Source organism: Mustela erminea, chromosome 15 (genome assembly GCF_009829155.1).
Source record: "Mustela erminea isolate mMusErm1 chromosome 15, mMusErm1.Pri, whole genome shotgun sequence".
Lineage (NCBI taxonomy): Eukaryota > Metazoa > Chordata > Mammalia > Carnivora > Mustelidae > Mustela > Mustela erminea.
The window spans coordinates 52,583,252-52,601,074 of NC_045628.1; the positions used below are offsets into that span (position 1 = coordinate 52,583,252).

General features: G+C 41.2%; 2 protein-coding genes across 7 annotated transcripts in view; both read right to left on the reverse strand.

Moving 5' to 3' along the window:
- Positions 1-4,605, reverse strand: part of SUGT1 (SGT1 homolog, MIS12 kinetochore complex assembly cochaperone) — a 40,677-nt gene extending 36,072 nt beyond the window's left edge. The window contains exons 1-2 of the mRNA XM_032314490.1: positions 4,101-4,605; positions 3,949-4,006 (exon numbers count right to left, since the gene is read on the reverse strand). Coding sequence (XP_032170381.1) covers positions 3,949-4,006; positions 4,101-4,129 — 87 coding nt within the window. The 5' untranslated portion in view covers positions 4,130-4,605. The remainder of the gene's footprint in view (positions 1-3,948; positions 4,007-4,100) is intronic.
- A 10,971-nt stretch (positions 4,606-15,576) lies between these two features.
- Positions 15,577-17,823, reverse strand: part of ELF1 (E74 like ETS transcription factor 1) — a 106,104-nt gene continuing 103,857 nt past the window's right edge. For 4 of the 6 annotated variants that reach the window (XM_032315257.1, XM_032315253.1, XM_032315255.1 and 1 more), the window contains one exon: positions 15,577-16,789. In XM_032315257.1, coding sequence (XP_032171148.1) covers positions 16,189-16,789 — 601 coding nt within the window. In that variant the 3' untranslated portion in view covers positions 15,577-16,188. The remainder of the gene's footprint in view (positions 16,790-17,823) is intronic. The other 2 variants (XM_032315254.1, XM_032315256.1) reach the window with 1 other exon arrangement.

Consider the following 17,823-nt stretch of genomic DNA (forward strand, 5'->3'; position numbering starts at 1 on the left):
TACATCCTTAGACCTATCCCATCCTCCAGAGGAAGACCCTTGATGCCTTGAACCCAGAGACTTGTCACTTCTCGACTAAGGCTGAGCAAGTGACTCTTTGGTCTCAGCTTCCTTGTGAGTAAAATGCAAATACCCACCTCAGTTGTTACAAGAATTATGGTAGAAGTCATTTCACATAACACATCTGAGTGCCTACCTACCACATCACAGGCACTACATGGAGAATGTAGTAAAGAAAAAAAGACATACAAAACCCCTGCCACCTTGGAGCTTACAAGGGGGCTCAATTTAGATAGGGTGGTCCAAGAAAAAAAGTTTCTCTGAGGTGACTTGTCAGCTGAAATCACAAGTGATGAGCATCTCCAAGGAAAATGAGACAGTACAAGACAATACATTTTAGGGGCGCCTGGGTGGCTCAGTTGTTAAGCGTCTGCCTTCAGCTCAGTTCAGGATCCCAGGTCCCAGGATCAAGCCCCACATCGGGCTCCCTGCTTGGTGGGACGTCTGCATCTTCCTCCCCCACTCCCCCTACCTGTGTTCCCCCTCTCACTGTGTCTCTGTCAAATAAATAAGATCTTAAAAAAAAAAAAAAAAGAGTACATTTTAAGCAAAAGGAGTTCCAAGTCCATAGGCCCTCTACAAAGACTTATCTTAATACATTCAAGTGACACAAAAAAAAGACAGCACTGGGGTGCCTGGGTGGCTCAAGTGCCCTCGGCTCAGATCATGATCCTGGGATCAAGTCCCACCTGCTCAGCAGGTAATCTGCTTCTCCCTCTGCCACTCACCCTGCTCATGCCTGTATGCTCTCTCTCAAATAAATAAATAAATCTTTTAAAGAAAGTGTGGCTAGAACCTAGAGAGCAAAGAAGCTACAAGATGCCTACCTCAAGGACCTCATCTTGTACCTTACATTACTCATCTTCATTGTAGCCCTTTCAAATAGGTCCTGTTAGTCCCACTTCACAGAAAGGAAATCTGATCCAAAGTGATATAAGGAATTTTCCTGAGGCTACAGAATTATTATGAAACCAGGATTTGGACCCTTCAAGCACTATGATTCCAGAGCTGAGGGGTTATTGATGCTGTTGTTTTAAAGTAAACTCCACCCACAATGTGGGGCTCAAACTCACAACCCCAAGATCAAGAGTCTCATGTTCCACCGCATGAGCCAGCTAGCTGCTCCAAGAGCCTATGCTCTTAACCACTATTCATACTGGGCCTCAAAAGATTCTCATAATTCACTCTTCTCTTCCTAGTGAATTGAGACATCTTCTGTGAAGTTGTTCTGATTACCCCGATTAGCGTCTACTCTGCTATGTTCTTAGTGTACTTCATACACTACTCCATTAAAATATTTAGCTTATATTTTAATAATCTGTTGACTTGTTTATTTATCTACTAGACTGCAAACTTCCTCGATGCAGTCTTTTCATCTTTAGATCCCTGGCTCCCAGTGCAAAATTCACCACTAATATATACTATTAAATGTTTAATGAAAAATGTCAATCAGCTTGATACAAATATCTCCCCTAACATTCATCCTAACTGGATGATCTTATATAAAAATGTAACATTTTAACTGATGTATCACGTGTCCTGAATTGCGAAATGATTAGCTGACTCTTCAACAATGAGATATATTAGGGGTATTGACCCTCCCAGTCAAAAATCCAATCCAAGTATAACTTGACTCCCCAGAAATTTAACAGCTTTCTATTGACCAGAAGCCTTATCAATGACTAAACAGTAACAAATATTTTGTATGCTATATTATATATTATATTCTTACAATAAAGCTAGTGAATAAAATTAAAAATAAGGAAAACAGATTTATAGTACTGCACATATTAGAAAACATCCATATGTAAGTGGGTCAATACAGTTCAAACCAGGTTGTTCAAGGGTCAACTGTGAGGTCACCTCAAACTTTAAAAAGAACACTTTCTCGGGGGGTCTGGGTGCCCAGTCAATTAAGTATCTGCCTCTTGATTTTGGCTCAGGTCATAATCTTGAGGGTGGTGGAACCTAGCTCCACACTGGGATCTGCGCTGAGCATGGACCCTGCTTAAGATTCTCCCTCTCCCTCTCTGTCTGCCCCTCCTCTCCACTCTCTGTTTCTCTCAAATAAATAATTAAAAATAACAAGTACCCTTTCTCTTAACACAGCTGATTCTTACCATGATCATTATCTCCACTCCCAGTTTCTAATTCAAGTAGGTGGTGGGTCCTGAGAATTTGCATTTCTAACAAGTTCTCAGGTGATGCTGCTGCAGCTGGTCTCATTTGAGAATTACTTCTCTACTGCACCAGACTGAGAGTCTGGAAACTTGTGTCCTAAGGGTCTCCTTCTACTTCTAACTGGCTATACACATCTCTATGACAGGTCATTTGGATTTCTTTGGGTTTCAGTTTTCTTCTGTAAAATGAAAGGGTAAGTACTACACCACATGAGCTGTAAGGACTTCCAATAATCTCAGATGCAGTCCAACAATTTGCGTTTCTTTTCAAGTTTTTATTTATTTATTTGAGAGACAGACAGAAAGAGCTTGAGCACCAGCAGGGGGAACAGCAGGCAGAGGGAGAGGGAGAAGCAGGCTCACAGAGCAGGGAACCCAATAGGGGTCTCCATCCCAGGACTCTGGGACCAGGACCTGAGCCAAAGGCAGATGCTTAACAACTGAGCCACCCAGGCGCTCCAACAATATGCATTTCTAATAAATTCCCAGGTGGTGCTGGTGCTGTTGGTTCCAAAACCACACTTTAAGAATCAAGCTACTAGGGGCGCCTAGTAGCGCCCCTAGTAAAACCTGCCTCTGCCTTCGGCTCAGGTCATGATCCCAGGGTGGATCCTGGGATCAAGCCCCACATCCGGCTCTCTGCTCCTCGGAGAGCCTGCTTCCTCTTCTCTCTCTGCCTGTCTTCCTGTCTTCTTGTGACCTACCTCAGGATCTTTGCAATGGCTCTTTTCCTTCCCGGAATGCTCTTTCCCAGAGCTCACTCCCTCTGGTCTCTATTCAAGTTATCACCTCTTCAGATGGACTCTACTACCCACATGGCAAATTTCTTTTAAGGTCCTAGCTTGCAAAAAACTTCTCTTGCCGCAAACTGCTAACCCTACCTATACTGAATTATAACACCCCAACAAGGTTTGGTTTCCTTTTTCCCTCCTGCCTCAAAGCAAACAACAACAACAACAAAAAAAAAAACCCTGCCTAAATTTTGCAATCAACTGCATCATGGATCCTTAGCTTGGGCTCTCTTTATTATTCTAAATTACTTAACTCTTGCTCTTTTGACTTTTCTTTTTGGCTGTACAGTCATTCACTTCACACGAAGTGCCTTGTAAATCAAATACATAAACAAGACTTTCATCCACAGGTTTCAGTGTCTTGCATAAAAGCAACTCCAAGTAGTTTCGAGAAATAAACGAGTGAATAACGAACAGTAACGGGACATCTGGAAATATTCAGAGACATACGGGAAAAGGCTTCTGTTCCAGTCGTCTGCACTTAGCACAGCCTCTGGAGTGTAAGAATGGCAAGTATGATTATCAAATGAAAAACCGAATTAACACATACCATCAAGCCTAGATTTCACTTTTTCTTCTAATCACACATGCCATTAATAATAAAAAAAAAAATTCCCTCCAGGCCAACGATGAATGTCAACTACGCCCCCCAGAAATAGAGAAGGTAATCCCAAGGAGCTAAGAGGATGCGGTAACGGTCTAGGAGTGGGAGGGGGGCAAGAACAAGGGTCTGGGGGAACTGGGCCACTATGGAACCGAGGAGAGACGGAGGCTGTCAGTCTTAGGGGCCGATCCATTATAAAGAGAGCAACCCCGGTCCCAGGCAGGCAGTGCTGGGAAGAGGCGGAGTCCGCGGGAACCCGTCGTGGCCGCGTCCCTCCGAGAGAAGTGGAGGAAGCTGAGACTGGTTCTCTCACCTCTAACGCCGCCTGGGGGTCCTCCTCGATCAGAGCATCTGAGAAGCTCCGGGAAAACCTGCCGGGGGAAAAACAACGACAGGCTCACTAACCCAGTGATGGGGAGGGGGGGGCAGATAAAATTAAATAGCAAGGAGAAGGAAAACACGCACTTCTGGGCTGTTGCAGGTCCTGCTGCCATCCCTAAGAATCGCTGTTTCTGTTAGAACCGCTACCACCGAGGTTCCGAGCTACGCCGCCGCCGCCCAAGGGGGAAACTTCTGGAGAAGCACCAAGAGAGCTTCCGTCCTAAGTAGCCAACGAGCAGCCACGCAGCGTGTCGCGGGGCGGGGGAGGGGAGACGAAAAGCGTGCGCGGGGTCGGCTGGGACCGTGGAGGACTGAGTCTCCCGGCCCGGCCCCGCCCCGGTCCCGTGACCGGCGCGCTCAGTCCCCGCCCTTCGCAGCCATGGTTACGGAGGCGTCGGCTATTCACGCTCGCCCTGTCTTCCAGTACGCCTGCGCACTCCAAAAGAACCGTCAGCGGTAGTAGCTTCAAAGCCCTTTTGTAGCATACTGTTATTCCACAGGAACGTGGGGGCGTTTGGGAGAGTTTGGACGTCTATTAACAACAAGGCATGTCGGGCTCCATTTTCGCCACCGTTCGCCACCGTTCTCATCATGGCTACCGGGGGCTGCCCAGCCTTTCGGGATCCGTGACGTCATTCGCCGGATTCTCTTCCGGGAGCATAGTTCCGGTTTACGCCTAGATCCCGTGATCTGTGCGCTGGGAATCCTAACCGACGAGGACACGACGGAAATCGTTCTGCCTTTGCAGATGCTACACGGAAGGGAGCCCTTTGGTTCCGGTGCCGTTGAACCCTGCCATTACCCAGAGACTCGGCAGCGCAGGGCTTTTTTCATAGTTGGCGTCTCCGATTGAAAAGAAAACCTGTTACATCCGAAGGCCCCGAAGGGAGGAAGGTGGCCTGAGGTTGTGGCCGTACTGTTCTACTTTTCCAGCCTAGTCTTAGTCTCCCTTACCGCCCTTTGACATAGGAAAATCAGATAGAAGCTTCCAGCAAGTTCCATGGTGGAGGAGGGAGTGGGAGTGAGTTCTCAGTCAGTAGAGATTAGCAAGTAAGTGGACTTGAGTGTCTACTACCTCCAAAATCTACACTAACTGGGATTCAAAGATGTTAATATGCTCTCCAGAAATTTAAGCTAATTGTTTTGGATGCTAAAGTGAAAGAAGGGGAATGACCCTCTATTACGTATAAGGACGGATTCCTCAAAGGTGTGACACCTGAGCCTCGGCCTCAATAGCCAAATTAGAATTAGTGGATGAAGGAAATGGAAAAGACAATTAGGACAGACTAGGACGTGTATGAGACGAACAGTAACATGAGGTCTAAAATTGGTGGAGCCACAATTCAAGTTAGACGCTCCCTGGAGGGGCAGGTGAAATGCCAGGTCAGAAAGGGCGAGCCTGTGGTCTTCGGAGAAGCTTGGATGTAATATGCGTCCCGGTGCAAGCCCACTACAGAATTTCTAGTTTAAAAAGGCAACTACAGTCAAATTCGCATTTTTAGAAGTGTATTGTTGTGTCTGTGCTATGGAACAAGGATTAAAGGGAAAAGAACAGTTGTTGGGACATTGTTGGGGAAGTGATACAAGCCAAAGTGACTCTTTTAAGTAGGTCAGTGATTGTAGGGGTGGACAGAAAGGTGAAAACAAATGGTGAGGTAAAACTCGCTGGGTTTGCTGATCTTTTGTGTCCAGTGCTTTTGTGTCCTATTACTCAGGCTTCGCCTACTCCAAGGTCGTGAAGATACAGTGTGTATTCTTCCAGATGCTTTATTTAACTTTGACATCTAGGTCTGTGATTCATCTCATTATTTTTTTGTGAAAGGTAGGAGACGGGGGTCAAGGTTCATTTCCCCCCATGGGGGTATTCAGTTGACCCAGCCCTATTTATTGACAAGACTGTCATTTGTCACTGCCCCCCATTAAATTCTCTGGCACTTTTGTTGCATAGTGGCTGATCACTTTATATGTGGGCCTGTTTCCAGGTTCTCATTCCATTGGTCTGTTTGTCTAACCTTGTACCACTACCAGACTGTCATAATTAATGTAGCTTTATACTAAGTCTGGAAGTCCTAGAACTGTTCAAGGTTGACTTGGCTATTCCAAGTCCTTTGTAATTTCCATTATTTGAGAGATCTTATAAAGTTTATTTCCATTTATTTATAAATTTTAGAATAAGCTTGTCAAGTTAAAAAAAAAAAAAAAACCCTGCTGGAATTTTAATTGAACTTTCATTGGCTCTATGGATCTGTTTGGGGAAAACTGATATCTTAATACTGAGTTCTGCAACCCATAAGTATCATTCATACAGGGGCGCCTGGGTGGCTCAGTGGGTTGGGGCTCTGCCTTTGGCTCAGGTGGTGGTTCCAGGGTCCTAGGATCGGGCTGCATCGTGCTCTCTGCTTGTTGGGGAGCTTGCTTCACCCCCACTCCTTTGCCTGCCTCTCTGCCTACTTGTGATTTCTGTCTGTCAAATAAACAATTAAAAAAAAAAAGTATCATACACCTTCCATGTATTTAGTAGTCTTTAATTTCACCCAGCGTGTTTTGTAAATTGTAGTGTAGAGGTTTCATGTATCTTTCATTAAATTTAAACTTGGGAATTTGGCTTTTTAATACAATTTTAAATGACACTTGGAAAGTCTTGTATTCTACTTTGTTGCTGGTATATAGAAACAGTATTGATTTCTACATATTAGCCTCATATTCAGCCTTCTTACGAGGTTGTCTTATTATTTCTAATATCTTGTAGTTTCTTTTAGAATTTCTATGACTATAATTTTGTCATCTGTTAATGAAGATGGTGTAGGATCCTGTGCAATGATTATACCCTTTATATCTTTTTCTTGGTCTTTCACTTGCTGGTATGTCTCATTTAGTGTTGACTAGAATAGTAATAATGGGCTTCTTAGCTATAACATCAGAGGGGAGAGGATTCAATAACAAATGCTTTTTCTGCCTTTATGGAAATGTTCATATCTATTTACCTTTAATATGTTAAGTGAATTACTTTGATTTTCAAATGTTATTTAAATGGACAATCTGCATATGAAAAGAAGTTCTACATCAATAGCTATATTAGGGACACTAAAATCATGCTTCAGTCCTAAACACTAACCAGAATTGTTTTAAACAAAGGAATTCCAATACCAAGCCTTGGTAAAGTGGAACACCTATAACTTGTATATATTGCTAGTGGGAGTATAAATGGTTATAATTACTTTATAAGACTTTCTAAGGGTTTTTGTTTTTGTTTTTGTTTTAATTTTTAAGTAGTCTCTACAGCCAATGTGGGGCTTGAACTTACAACCCAAAGATCAGGAGTGGCATGCTTCACTGACTGAGCCAGCCAGGAATCGCTAGAAAATTTTTTGACCCTATCTACTAAAACTAGTCCTACATATACCTTATTACCCGGTAATTCTATCACTGGGCAGATCCCCAAGAGAAAAGAGTACTTATGATTGTGTACAAGAATATTGACCACAGGGGCTCCTGGTTGGCTCATTGTGTTCGGCCTCTGCCTTCGGCCCAGGTCAAGATCTCAGGATCCTGGGATGGAGCCCTGCATCAGGCTCTCTGCTCAGCGGGGAGCCTGTATTCCCCACTCTCTCTCTGCCTGCCTCTCTGCCTGCTTGTGATCTCTGTCAAATAAATAAATAAAATCGTTTTTAAAAATACCAATCACAGTATTATAGTAGGAAAAACTGGAAATAAATGCCATTTGATAGGAGAAAAATATTATAGAGCACTGATTAAGAATGAACTCGCAATTCACACAATAATATGTATGAGCCTCACACATATAATGTTGAGTTAAAGAAGCCAGACAGGGTACATCCTGATCGATTCCAGTTATATGAAGATAAAAATTATTTTGAGGGATACCAGAAGGTGATCTAGCTGGGATGAGCTGTGATGGAAACTTCTTGGATGTAGGAAATGTTACACATCTGATTTAGGTGGCAGTTACATCAATGTATTCAGATGCAAAATTTTATTGAGTAATACACATAAGATTTGTGCCTTTCATGCCTTAATAAGTAGGAGGGAGTGATTTAAAACAAAATCAGCAACAAACAGAATTGGAAATTTATGACATTTACAGTAACATCAGTAATATTAAATACTAAAAAATAAATCTGACAAAGGATGTGCAAAAAGTATACATTGAGAATTATGGAACACAACTGACAGAAATTAAAGAACACTTAAGACAAATGGAGAGGCATCTATGGAGACTCAATCTTGTTAAAATGTGGGTTCTTCCATAGTTGATCTATAGAGTCAACATAATCCCAGTCAGAACCCCAAATGCTTTTTCGGTTTTAGAAGTTGAGTCTACAACTTCTGACTGAGTCTGCAAATTCAAATGGAGATACAAAGTTAGAGTAGTCAAATAAACTTTAAAAAATAACAAAGTTGGAGAACTGACACTACCTTATTTCAACACATCAACCTGGTGTATTGGCACAAAGATAGACAAGTTGATGGAACAGAGTCCACAAATACACCTGTATATGCATAGACGACTTATTTTCAACAAAGATTGAAAGGTAATTCAGAGTAGATAGTGGAAAGGATAGTCTTGGGGTGTCTGGGTGGCTCAGTTCATTAAGAGTCTGCCCTGATTTTAGGTCATAATCCTGGGGTACTGTGATTGAGCCCCGTGTCAGCCTCCTTGTGCAGTGGGGAGTCTGCTGCTCCCTCTCCCCCTCCACTCGTGATTATGCATGCATCTGCTCTCTCTAATAAATAAATCTTTAAAAAATTAATTCAAAATGGATCATGGACCTAAATGTAAAACTTAGAACTTTACATTTCTAGGGACACTTGGGTGGCTCAGTCAGTTGAGCTTCCAACTCTTGGTTTCTGCTTGGGTCATGATCTTGCGGTTGTGAGATCAAGCCCTGCATCAGGCTCTGCACTTGGGGTGTCTCCTTGTGATTCTCTTCCTCCCCCCCGACCCCCACTCACATGTGCTCTCTCTCTCTCCAAAATAAATCTTAAAGAAAAAAAAGAGGGCACTTGGGTGGCTCAGTGGATTAAAGGCTCTGCCTTCGGCTCGGGTCATGATCCCAGGGTCCTGGGATCGAGCCCCACATCGGGCTCTCTGCTCAGCAGCGAGCCTGCCTCCCGCCTCTCACTTTGCTTGCCTCTCTGCCTACTTGTGATCTCTCTCTGTCAAATAAATAAATAAAATCTTTCAAAAAAAAATTTTTTTTAAACTTCTAGATGGAAGAAAATCTTAGGGACTTTGAATTAGCTAAAGATTTCTTAGATGTGACACCAAAAGTGTGTTCCTTAAGAGGAAATAAATTAGACTTCATCAGTATTAAAAGGTTTCTGCACTTTAAAAATACTTGTGATTCATATAGCTGATAAAGAGCTTGCATCCACAATACAGAAAGAGTTCTCAAAACCCAGTAATAAGAAAACAACAGGATTTTTAACAGGCAAAAATTTTTAACAATCATTTCATCAAAAAAGATATGTGGATGTCACACAAACACATCAAAATATGCTCAAAATCAGTGTCCTTAAAAGACATGTAAATTAAACCACAAAGAGATATCACAACAGCCCATTAAAATGGCTAAAATGTTAGGGGCACCCAGGTGGCTCAGTTGGTTAAGCATCTGCCTTTGGCTCAGGTCATGATCCCAGAGTCCCTTGGGCTTCCCTGCCCACTGGGGAATCTGCTTCTCTCTTCCCCCTTCCTCTACACCCTGCTGATGCTCTCTCTCTCAAATAAATAAAATCTTTTTTTTTTTTTTAAATGGCCAGAATGTTAGAGAGGATGTAGAGCAACTGAAAAACTCATACTCTACTGGTAGGAATGTACAATGGTATAACCATCCTATGACCCAGCCAGACCACTCCTATTTACTGAAGAGAAAAGAAAATACACGTCCATGTAAAGATTTGTACAGGCATATTCATAGCAGCTTTAATGGTAATAGCTGAAAATAGGAACAACTCAAATGTCTATCCAGAGGTGAGTGGATAAACAAACTGTAGTATATCCCTGCAATGATATATAAGTAATAAAAGGAATGATACACTGGTGTCCCTGGGTGGCGCATTTGGTTGAGTGTCTGACTCTTGGTTTCAGCTCAGGTCATCATTTCAGGGTCCTGAGATTAAGCCCCAAGTCAGGATCCACACTCAGCCTGGAGCCTCCTTGAGATTTTCTCTCCCTCTCCCTCTGCCCCTCCCAAATCCAGGCTCTCTCTCTAAAATAAATAAATCTTAAAGAAAAAAAAAAAAAGGAATGATAAATTGATACCACACATGGATAAATCTCAAATTAATTACACTAAGTAAAAGCAGCCAAAGAAAAAATAGTATATACTCTATGATTCCATTTATATAAAACCCTAGAAAATGCAAATCAATATAATTTATAGTGTCAGAAAAGCAGATCAGTGGTCAACTGGGGGTGGAATTGGCCAAGAAGAGCAAGGAGCAATAGCAAGAAGGGAGTAGTTACAAAGAGGCACAAAGTAAATTTTAGGCTAATGGTCACCAAACCTGGGAAGGTTCACTATTCAATTATTGTGATGGTGAGTTTATACTCTTTAAACATGTGCAGTTTATTGTATGTCAATTACAGCTCCATAAAGCTATTTTTGAGGCAAGTTTGGCTCCTTAGATAAGATTTGAGAGTCATCAGCATACAGATGGTAGTTAGCAACATGAGAAAACGAGTGTGAAAACAGGCAAGGAGAACATGTAGTTTAGTCAGTATTTAATAAATATCTAGTATGTACAGTGCATAGGTTATTACACTAGGAACTAGGGTACTAGAATGACTACAAGTTTGCCTCTTACAGTGTTGGAATCACACCTATCAGCCAGCAATTATTATCATTGTGTTTTCTGTGCCCAAATGGGAGAAATTAAAAGGCTCTATGACAGCAGTGGGAAGCTTCTAAAAGCTCAGAGAAAGCTCTCAAGAGGAAGTAATGCGTAAGCCGAGGTTCAAAGAACAGGTAGAAGTTAGCCTAACAGAATGAGATTAACTGGGGGCACCCAGCTGGCTCAGTTGGAAGAGCATGTGACTCTTGATCTCGGGATCATGAGTTGGAGCCCAACAATGGGTGTAGATATTACTCAATTAAAAAAAAAAAAAAGAATGAGATAAGCTGTGCAAAGCAGAGTGACAGCAAATGCAAGGGGTTGTGTTTTTTCCTAACTATGTCCCCTTCACCCACCCAACCACCAAATTGTGTAAATTTCAAGCGCCACAAAATCTGGATTTTCCCTCATGGAAGACATAGGTCATTCTTTTGGGCAGCTCGTAATCTCAGCCCCCTTGTGTTTCGGGGATTCCTTGAGTCTTAATTCCCACTCAGGCAGGCTCCTCTATAGAAGCTGAAAAAATGCCAAACTAGTCAAAAAGCTGAAATTGCTTTCTCAGCCTGCCTTGGGCTTCAGGTCCTGGCTGGACACTTGACCTAGGCTCTGCCAGTTACATAAATTGGTAGCTAGTTGACAACAGTGAATCAAGGAAGTACCTTGGTTAATTCTAGAGGTAGTAGCACTCCCATCAAGATCAAATTCCCAAGGCAGTAGAGGTAGTAATACAAAGCTTGGTGTTCAGTGCTTGACCGAGGTGGCTACAATTTCCCTGTAGACTAGTTGTGCAGACTTTTCCTAGCTGTGTGACTCAGACTGAGCCCGACTCTCTAGTCCTCTCGTATATTCTTTGAGCTATGCAATATTCTTCCGATGACACTTCTTTTATGCTAAAAACCAGAATCCATTTCTGTTGCAAATGCCCAAGAACTCACACTAACAGACAGTTTGGTATTTGGAAATGGAAGGCTCCCCAGCTGACCCTGGTATGCAGAACTGACCAGGCATGTCGAAGAGGCAGGATGGAAGGCATTGAGGACACAATGCTTCCAGACAGAAATAGGGTGACCCTGGGACAGTGCATCAAACACACCATTATCAAGAAATGTATTCTAACGCTGAGAAACCCTAGGGGGAAAAAAAAATCTTTTTCTGAGCGCTCATAGTAGATATGACTGGGGAGGACAAGAAACCCGGGAGCATAGCTGATCTGAAAAAGAGGACTGTGCATCATCCCAAAGGTCCCAGTCATAAAACTGGATCAAGTAACTGGATGAGACTTCGGGTGATCTCTCTTTGGGAAGATACGTTTTATGTAGGCATGAGCACTTTTTAAAGAGTATGTGAAGGAAGGAGGAGGTGTATGGGTGACAGTAGACTGTATCATTCCTCCCTTATTTCGTGGTATGGAACCCTAATTTTGTTTGGCTTTCCATCTCCTCAACATACAACTAAGTCATTTATGGCAATCCTACTTCCTTGGCCAGCAGGTGGTTTTGGAAGGGGTATATGACCAATCTCGCCAATGAGCTCTAAAGAGATGGCTGCTCAGTGTGTTCTGGGAAAGGTCTTCTTACCGAAAAACAGAAACAGTAGAAACTACTGTAGTTGTCTTGCAACTATGCAGAAGCCATCCTAGAAATAAAACCAAAATCCTGAGGATGGGAAAGCAGAGAAGGAAGAAATCTGGTTGCTCACTATCACCCCTCAGTTCCTGAATTAACTAACCTGGAAAGCCGACTCCAGACTTTTTGTTCTGTACTATTTAATAATTTTGAATTAGGCTTTTGTTTGTTTCATGCAACCGAAATCATCTCAATCATTATTGACCGTTACGATTTGGAGAGTAAAATCTGAAGATAAGGCTGGTGGGCCCAAGGAAGGGGTAAGACCATGCAGGACATCAACTCTGAGGACAGTAAGGAAGGGCTCGACACTGAAGGGTTTGACATAATTGAACTGGCACTCCCGTTGCACTGGGGAGAACAGACTGGAGGGGAACAAGGTGAGGACAATGAAAAGAACAGTGATCGTTGGATAAAACATGGGGAACGCCAACCTTTGCAAAAGTCTCTGAAGCAATACTAAAAAATTATTAAAGGCAGGAGGAGAACAGGAGCAAGCTGGGCATGAAAGTGAAGGCAAGAGAGAATTTAAAAGGGAGTTATCAGAGGCACCCGGGTGGCTCAGTGGGTTAAAGCCTCTTGGGTCATGATCCCGAGTGGGGTCCTGGATTGAGCCCTGCATCAGGTTCTCTGCTCAGCAGGGAGCCCACTTCCTCCTCTCTCTCTCTCTGCCTACCTGTGGTCTCTGTCAAATAAATAAATAAAATCTTTTTTTTTTCTTTTAAAGATTTTATTTATTTATTTGACAGAGAGAGATCACAAGTAGGCAGAGAGGCAGGCAGAGAGAGAGAGGAGGAAGCAGGCTCCCTGCTGAGCAGAGAGCCCGATGCGGGACTCGATCCCAGGACCCTGAGATCATGACCTGAGCCGAAGACAGTGGCTTAACCCACTGAGTCACCCAGGTGCCCCGATAAATAAATAAAATCTTAAAAAAAAAAAGGGAGTTATAAAAGGTTAAATACTAGAAAGGTCATGGAAAATAAGTATGGATAGAAATTTGGTAATATGGCAATTAATTACTAGTTAGTGACCTTTACAGCAGTTATTTCAGGGTAATAGGGTGAATGCAATACTACAGAGGGTTAAAGAATAAATGGAAAACAAGGAAAGTGTCAAGTTTTTAGGTTAAGGACAGTGACCATAACATCACATGAATAAATACATTTTGAATCAATGATTTGATGTACAAGGCCAGATAGCAAATGAACACTATCCTCCTGTTTAGGAGTTCAATACAATGAAACTATAATAGGGGATGCATAGCTAGAGAGAGTTCTGGAAGAGAAAGAACTTTTCCATGACTCTTAGGGTCCTTAGCTGAACCTAAAAATCAAACTGACAAAGACAGGTTAAAGGAGGAAAGCATATTTATTTTAATATGTTTTACATGACACGGGAGACTTCAAATGGAAATGAAGACTCAAAGAAATGCTTAAGCCTAGCAATTTTATACTAGGTTTGATAGAGTGGAAAGTCAAGGAAACTGACAGGAAAAAAGGGTATGAGTGAAGGGTAGTACACGGGGAAATTTAGCAAGGCCTATTCATTCAAATTCTTCTCTGCTTCCCTCTGTCTTCAGAGATAGAAATGCTCCCACTAAAATCATGTTTTGGAACAGTATTAACTGACAGAAAATGAGTAAGTGTGCAGGGATACTGCATTAATATTTAAATTTTCATCTATTTTTCTGTTTCCATGTTTTCCAAGTTTAACAATTAGCTGATAAAATTTCCAATTAGAAAAAAAAATTTTCCAATTAGAAAACTTGGTTTTTAGGGCACCTGGGTGGTTCAGTGGGTTAAAGCCTCTGCCTTCAGCTCAGGTCATGATCCCAAGTTCCTGGGATCAAGCCCCGCATGGGGTTCTCTGCTCAGTGGGGAGCCTGTTTCCCCTTCTCTCTCTGCCTGCCTCTCTGCCTACTTGAGATGGCTGTCTGTCAAATAAATAAATAAATAAAGTCTTTAAAAAAAAAAAAAAACTTGGTTTAAAGAAAAAAACTTGGTTTTTAAAGTGTGTTGAATATTATTGCTGGGAAAATTTTATGGTTTTCTAATTTTCAGAGCTTGATGATCCATTGTGTGCTGTCTGGAAACCACAGTTTGGCACAGCGGCAAGGAAAAATGAGAGGATGACAATTCTGCAATTATAATCTGACCAATGGAGCTTGTTATACGAACATTTAGTAACACTGTACATGCTAGCAACATTCTCTATATATTTGTTCTCAAGAGACATTTGTTTGAAAACACAAACATTGAGAATTTTTACATGATTTATTTAATAATAAACCAATTAAAGATACAAAAATGTTTAGAGGATTCCAAAATTTAAATTTTTGTTTAAATACAAATTCACTCCATAATATGAAAACATATAACATTAGACCTCTAAACATAATGATTTTTTTCATCTACAAAAATTTCTCCTTTGCTGTACTAGAAAATTTGCAGAAAACATTTTTTGTGAAATTAAATGTACATTATTTACAGTTGAAAAAGTAATCTAAAAACTATTTCATTTCAGAGACTTAGATATAATGTATATTATCTTTGTATGCAACCCCCCCCCACTCCCAATAAAAAATGATCCAAAATATAAAGCAATTATGCTTTTATAGCAACTGACTACTCAGCCAGATTAGCTCAAGTCTTGGTTGCTTTCTGGGCCCTTAAGAGCGAGCCCTGGATCTTTCGGAATGGCAGTATATTGTTTAGCACTTGGCAACATAAGTTTACTAATGACCACAGTGCACAGTGGTCTAAAGAGTTAATTAACAAAGTATTTAGGAAGAATTCAGAATCATAACAGATTTTATGGATAACAGAAGAATGAATTTTGTAGGGCCACTTTTCCGTAATATGTTAGCTATATCTACATTAAGAAATAAGTGATAATGTTTTAGTTGATTTAACTTTAAAATATAGGTGCTAGAAACCTCAATTTAGAACCAGAAAGCAAACTGGAGATCATCAAGTCTAATCCAAAGCACCCCTTCCTTTTTTCAGAGAACGAGGCCCAGAAAGATCCAGAGGCTTTGCCCAACGTTATACAACTATTAAGCAGGAGAGCCACTCTTGAAAGGGCTGATGGCTTTTGTACCATTCTGCTTCTGAAGTAAGGTTCAGCCATATCATGGACATTTTCCAATTTTTCATTTTTTTTTACATATTCATATTTCCTTATACAGTGCAACCAACTAACATCAATCTAAGTGAAATCATAATTTTAACAAAATAGAAAATAGGAGTCTTGCATTTGAAAGAGTCAAGACTTTAACTTACACAAATGGAATGAAAATAGTTCCTACATAAATTTCCTGTTGCCTTATATTGAAGTACTGTATTTACAAAAGAATCAGAAAAGCTAATACCATGTAAAAATTAAAAAAGAAACTTTAAAAATGTTTACGATATAGCAACTGAGAAAAAATCTGAAAAGAAGGACTTCATAGTACAAAATTCCTGTTCCTTCACAATTGAATTCTGAAACATTTGGAGAACAAAGAGGAACACTGGGGTTCCCTCCCTCATCTAACAAAGTCAACATTAACTCTAAATTAATATTTTTAACAATGAGCTAAAAAATTAGGAACATCTGTAGAATTCCTCTTAGAATCAACCAGAGAGTTTGCAGGCAACTGAAAATGTTCAATTAAAAAACAATCATCCACAATTCCTTTGGCGTATTTATTAAAAAGAGTTGGGTTCCAGCAATTCATTTTGTTTCATAGCTACCTGAGAGGTAAATCCACTGGAATTGGATACCACCATCACATAAGGCTGTGGCTGTTCAGTTTTCTCACTGTCTTCTTTCAAATTATCTTCGGCTTCCTTTTTCTCCGCTTCCTCTACGAGTGTTTTTGTGTCTTGAGCTTTGATAACTGACGTGATGACCGTGCCGGGTGGGTGGGCAACGATTTGTGAACTTCGAGGAGAAAAGGTCACCACAGGAGTCGTAGCACTGAAGGACGGAGATGAAGCCACAGTGACGGTGCCATTGCAGATGGACTGGACGTTGCTGGTAAGAACCTGCTGCACATGCGCAGGGCTCAGGACGATGGAAGGAGGGGAGCCCGGCTTCTGGGACTGCAGCATGACATTTTCTTTCAATACTGTCATGGGCTGTGATGATGGAATGGCTTGTAGAATGAACTTCTGAGACCCAGCACCCGAAGATGGATCTGTGCTGGCTATCACTGTTGTGATTGGCACAGTCTGGAGTGTTACTGTATGCAAATGTTGATTCCCAGGAGACACGACCACTGGAACTTGGGCTGGAGCGTGTAGAGTCCTATTGAGATGATGAAATTACAGAAAATCAGCACATTCTACATCATTTAAAAGTTTAATGTTTGATAAGTCGTTCTGATAAAATAGGAGCCGTACATTTGGAATGCTACTTCCCATATCTTCGACACAGCAGAAACACCATACCAGACTCTGTATTACATGGAATGCCTGACACAAAACTTTCAAGCCATTAAGTGTGATACTATCTGATGAGGGGGAAAAAAGTCTGTGCAAAGTGCCACATTAATGCAAATGGGGAGGCAATTTTGTTGGGGAAGGAGGAGGATATCAAAATGCTGGGAAAAGGGCGCCTGGGTGGCTCAGTGGGTTAAGCCACTGCCTTCGGCTCAGGTCATGATCTCAGGGTCCTGGGATCGAGTCCCACATCGGGCTCTCTGCTCAGCAGGGAGCCTGCTTCCTCCTCTCTCTCTCTCTGCCTGCCTCTCTGCCTACTTGTGATCTCTGTCTGTCAAATAAATAATAAAAATCTTAAAAAAAAAAAAATGCTGGGAAAAGAAGTTACGTATGAGCCACGTGAAAGGAAACTAGGAATTTTAAAACAAATGTATTGGATTCACTCTCATTATTTTTAATACTTAAGGGCCAATGCTCGTCCACAATTACCTAGCTTCATAGGATTGTAAAATTTAAAAAAAAAATCAGTCTTAAATGTATAAATGACAGAACTATCAAAAGAAATTTTGTGGTTTTTTTTTTTTTTTGCAGAAGAGATTAATAGTTCACAGTTCATATCATATTACACAAAACAAGTCATGAATATAATTAACTCATGAGGGTTCTTTAGGTTGCCAGAAAGAGCAAAAAATAAGGTCAAGCTCAGCAAAAGTAAAGAGAGGCATGTTTTAACAGTTTTCTCAGCTCAAATAATCTTCACAGATTTTAGCCATAAAAATACAATTTAACATAAAATCCTTTAATGTAAACCTGGTTTATGTAAGGTTGTTCATTTAGGTTATTGAAGAAATTTGTAAATGATATTATGAGTCAATCCAATTTTAAAAGTTCATTGCCGTG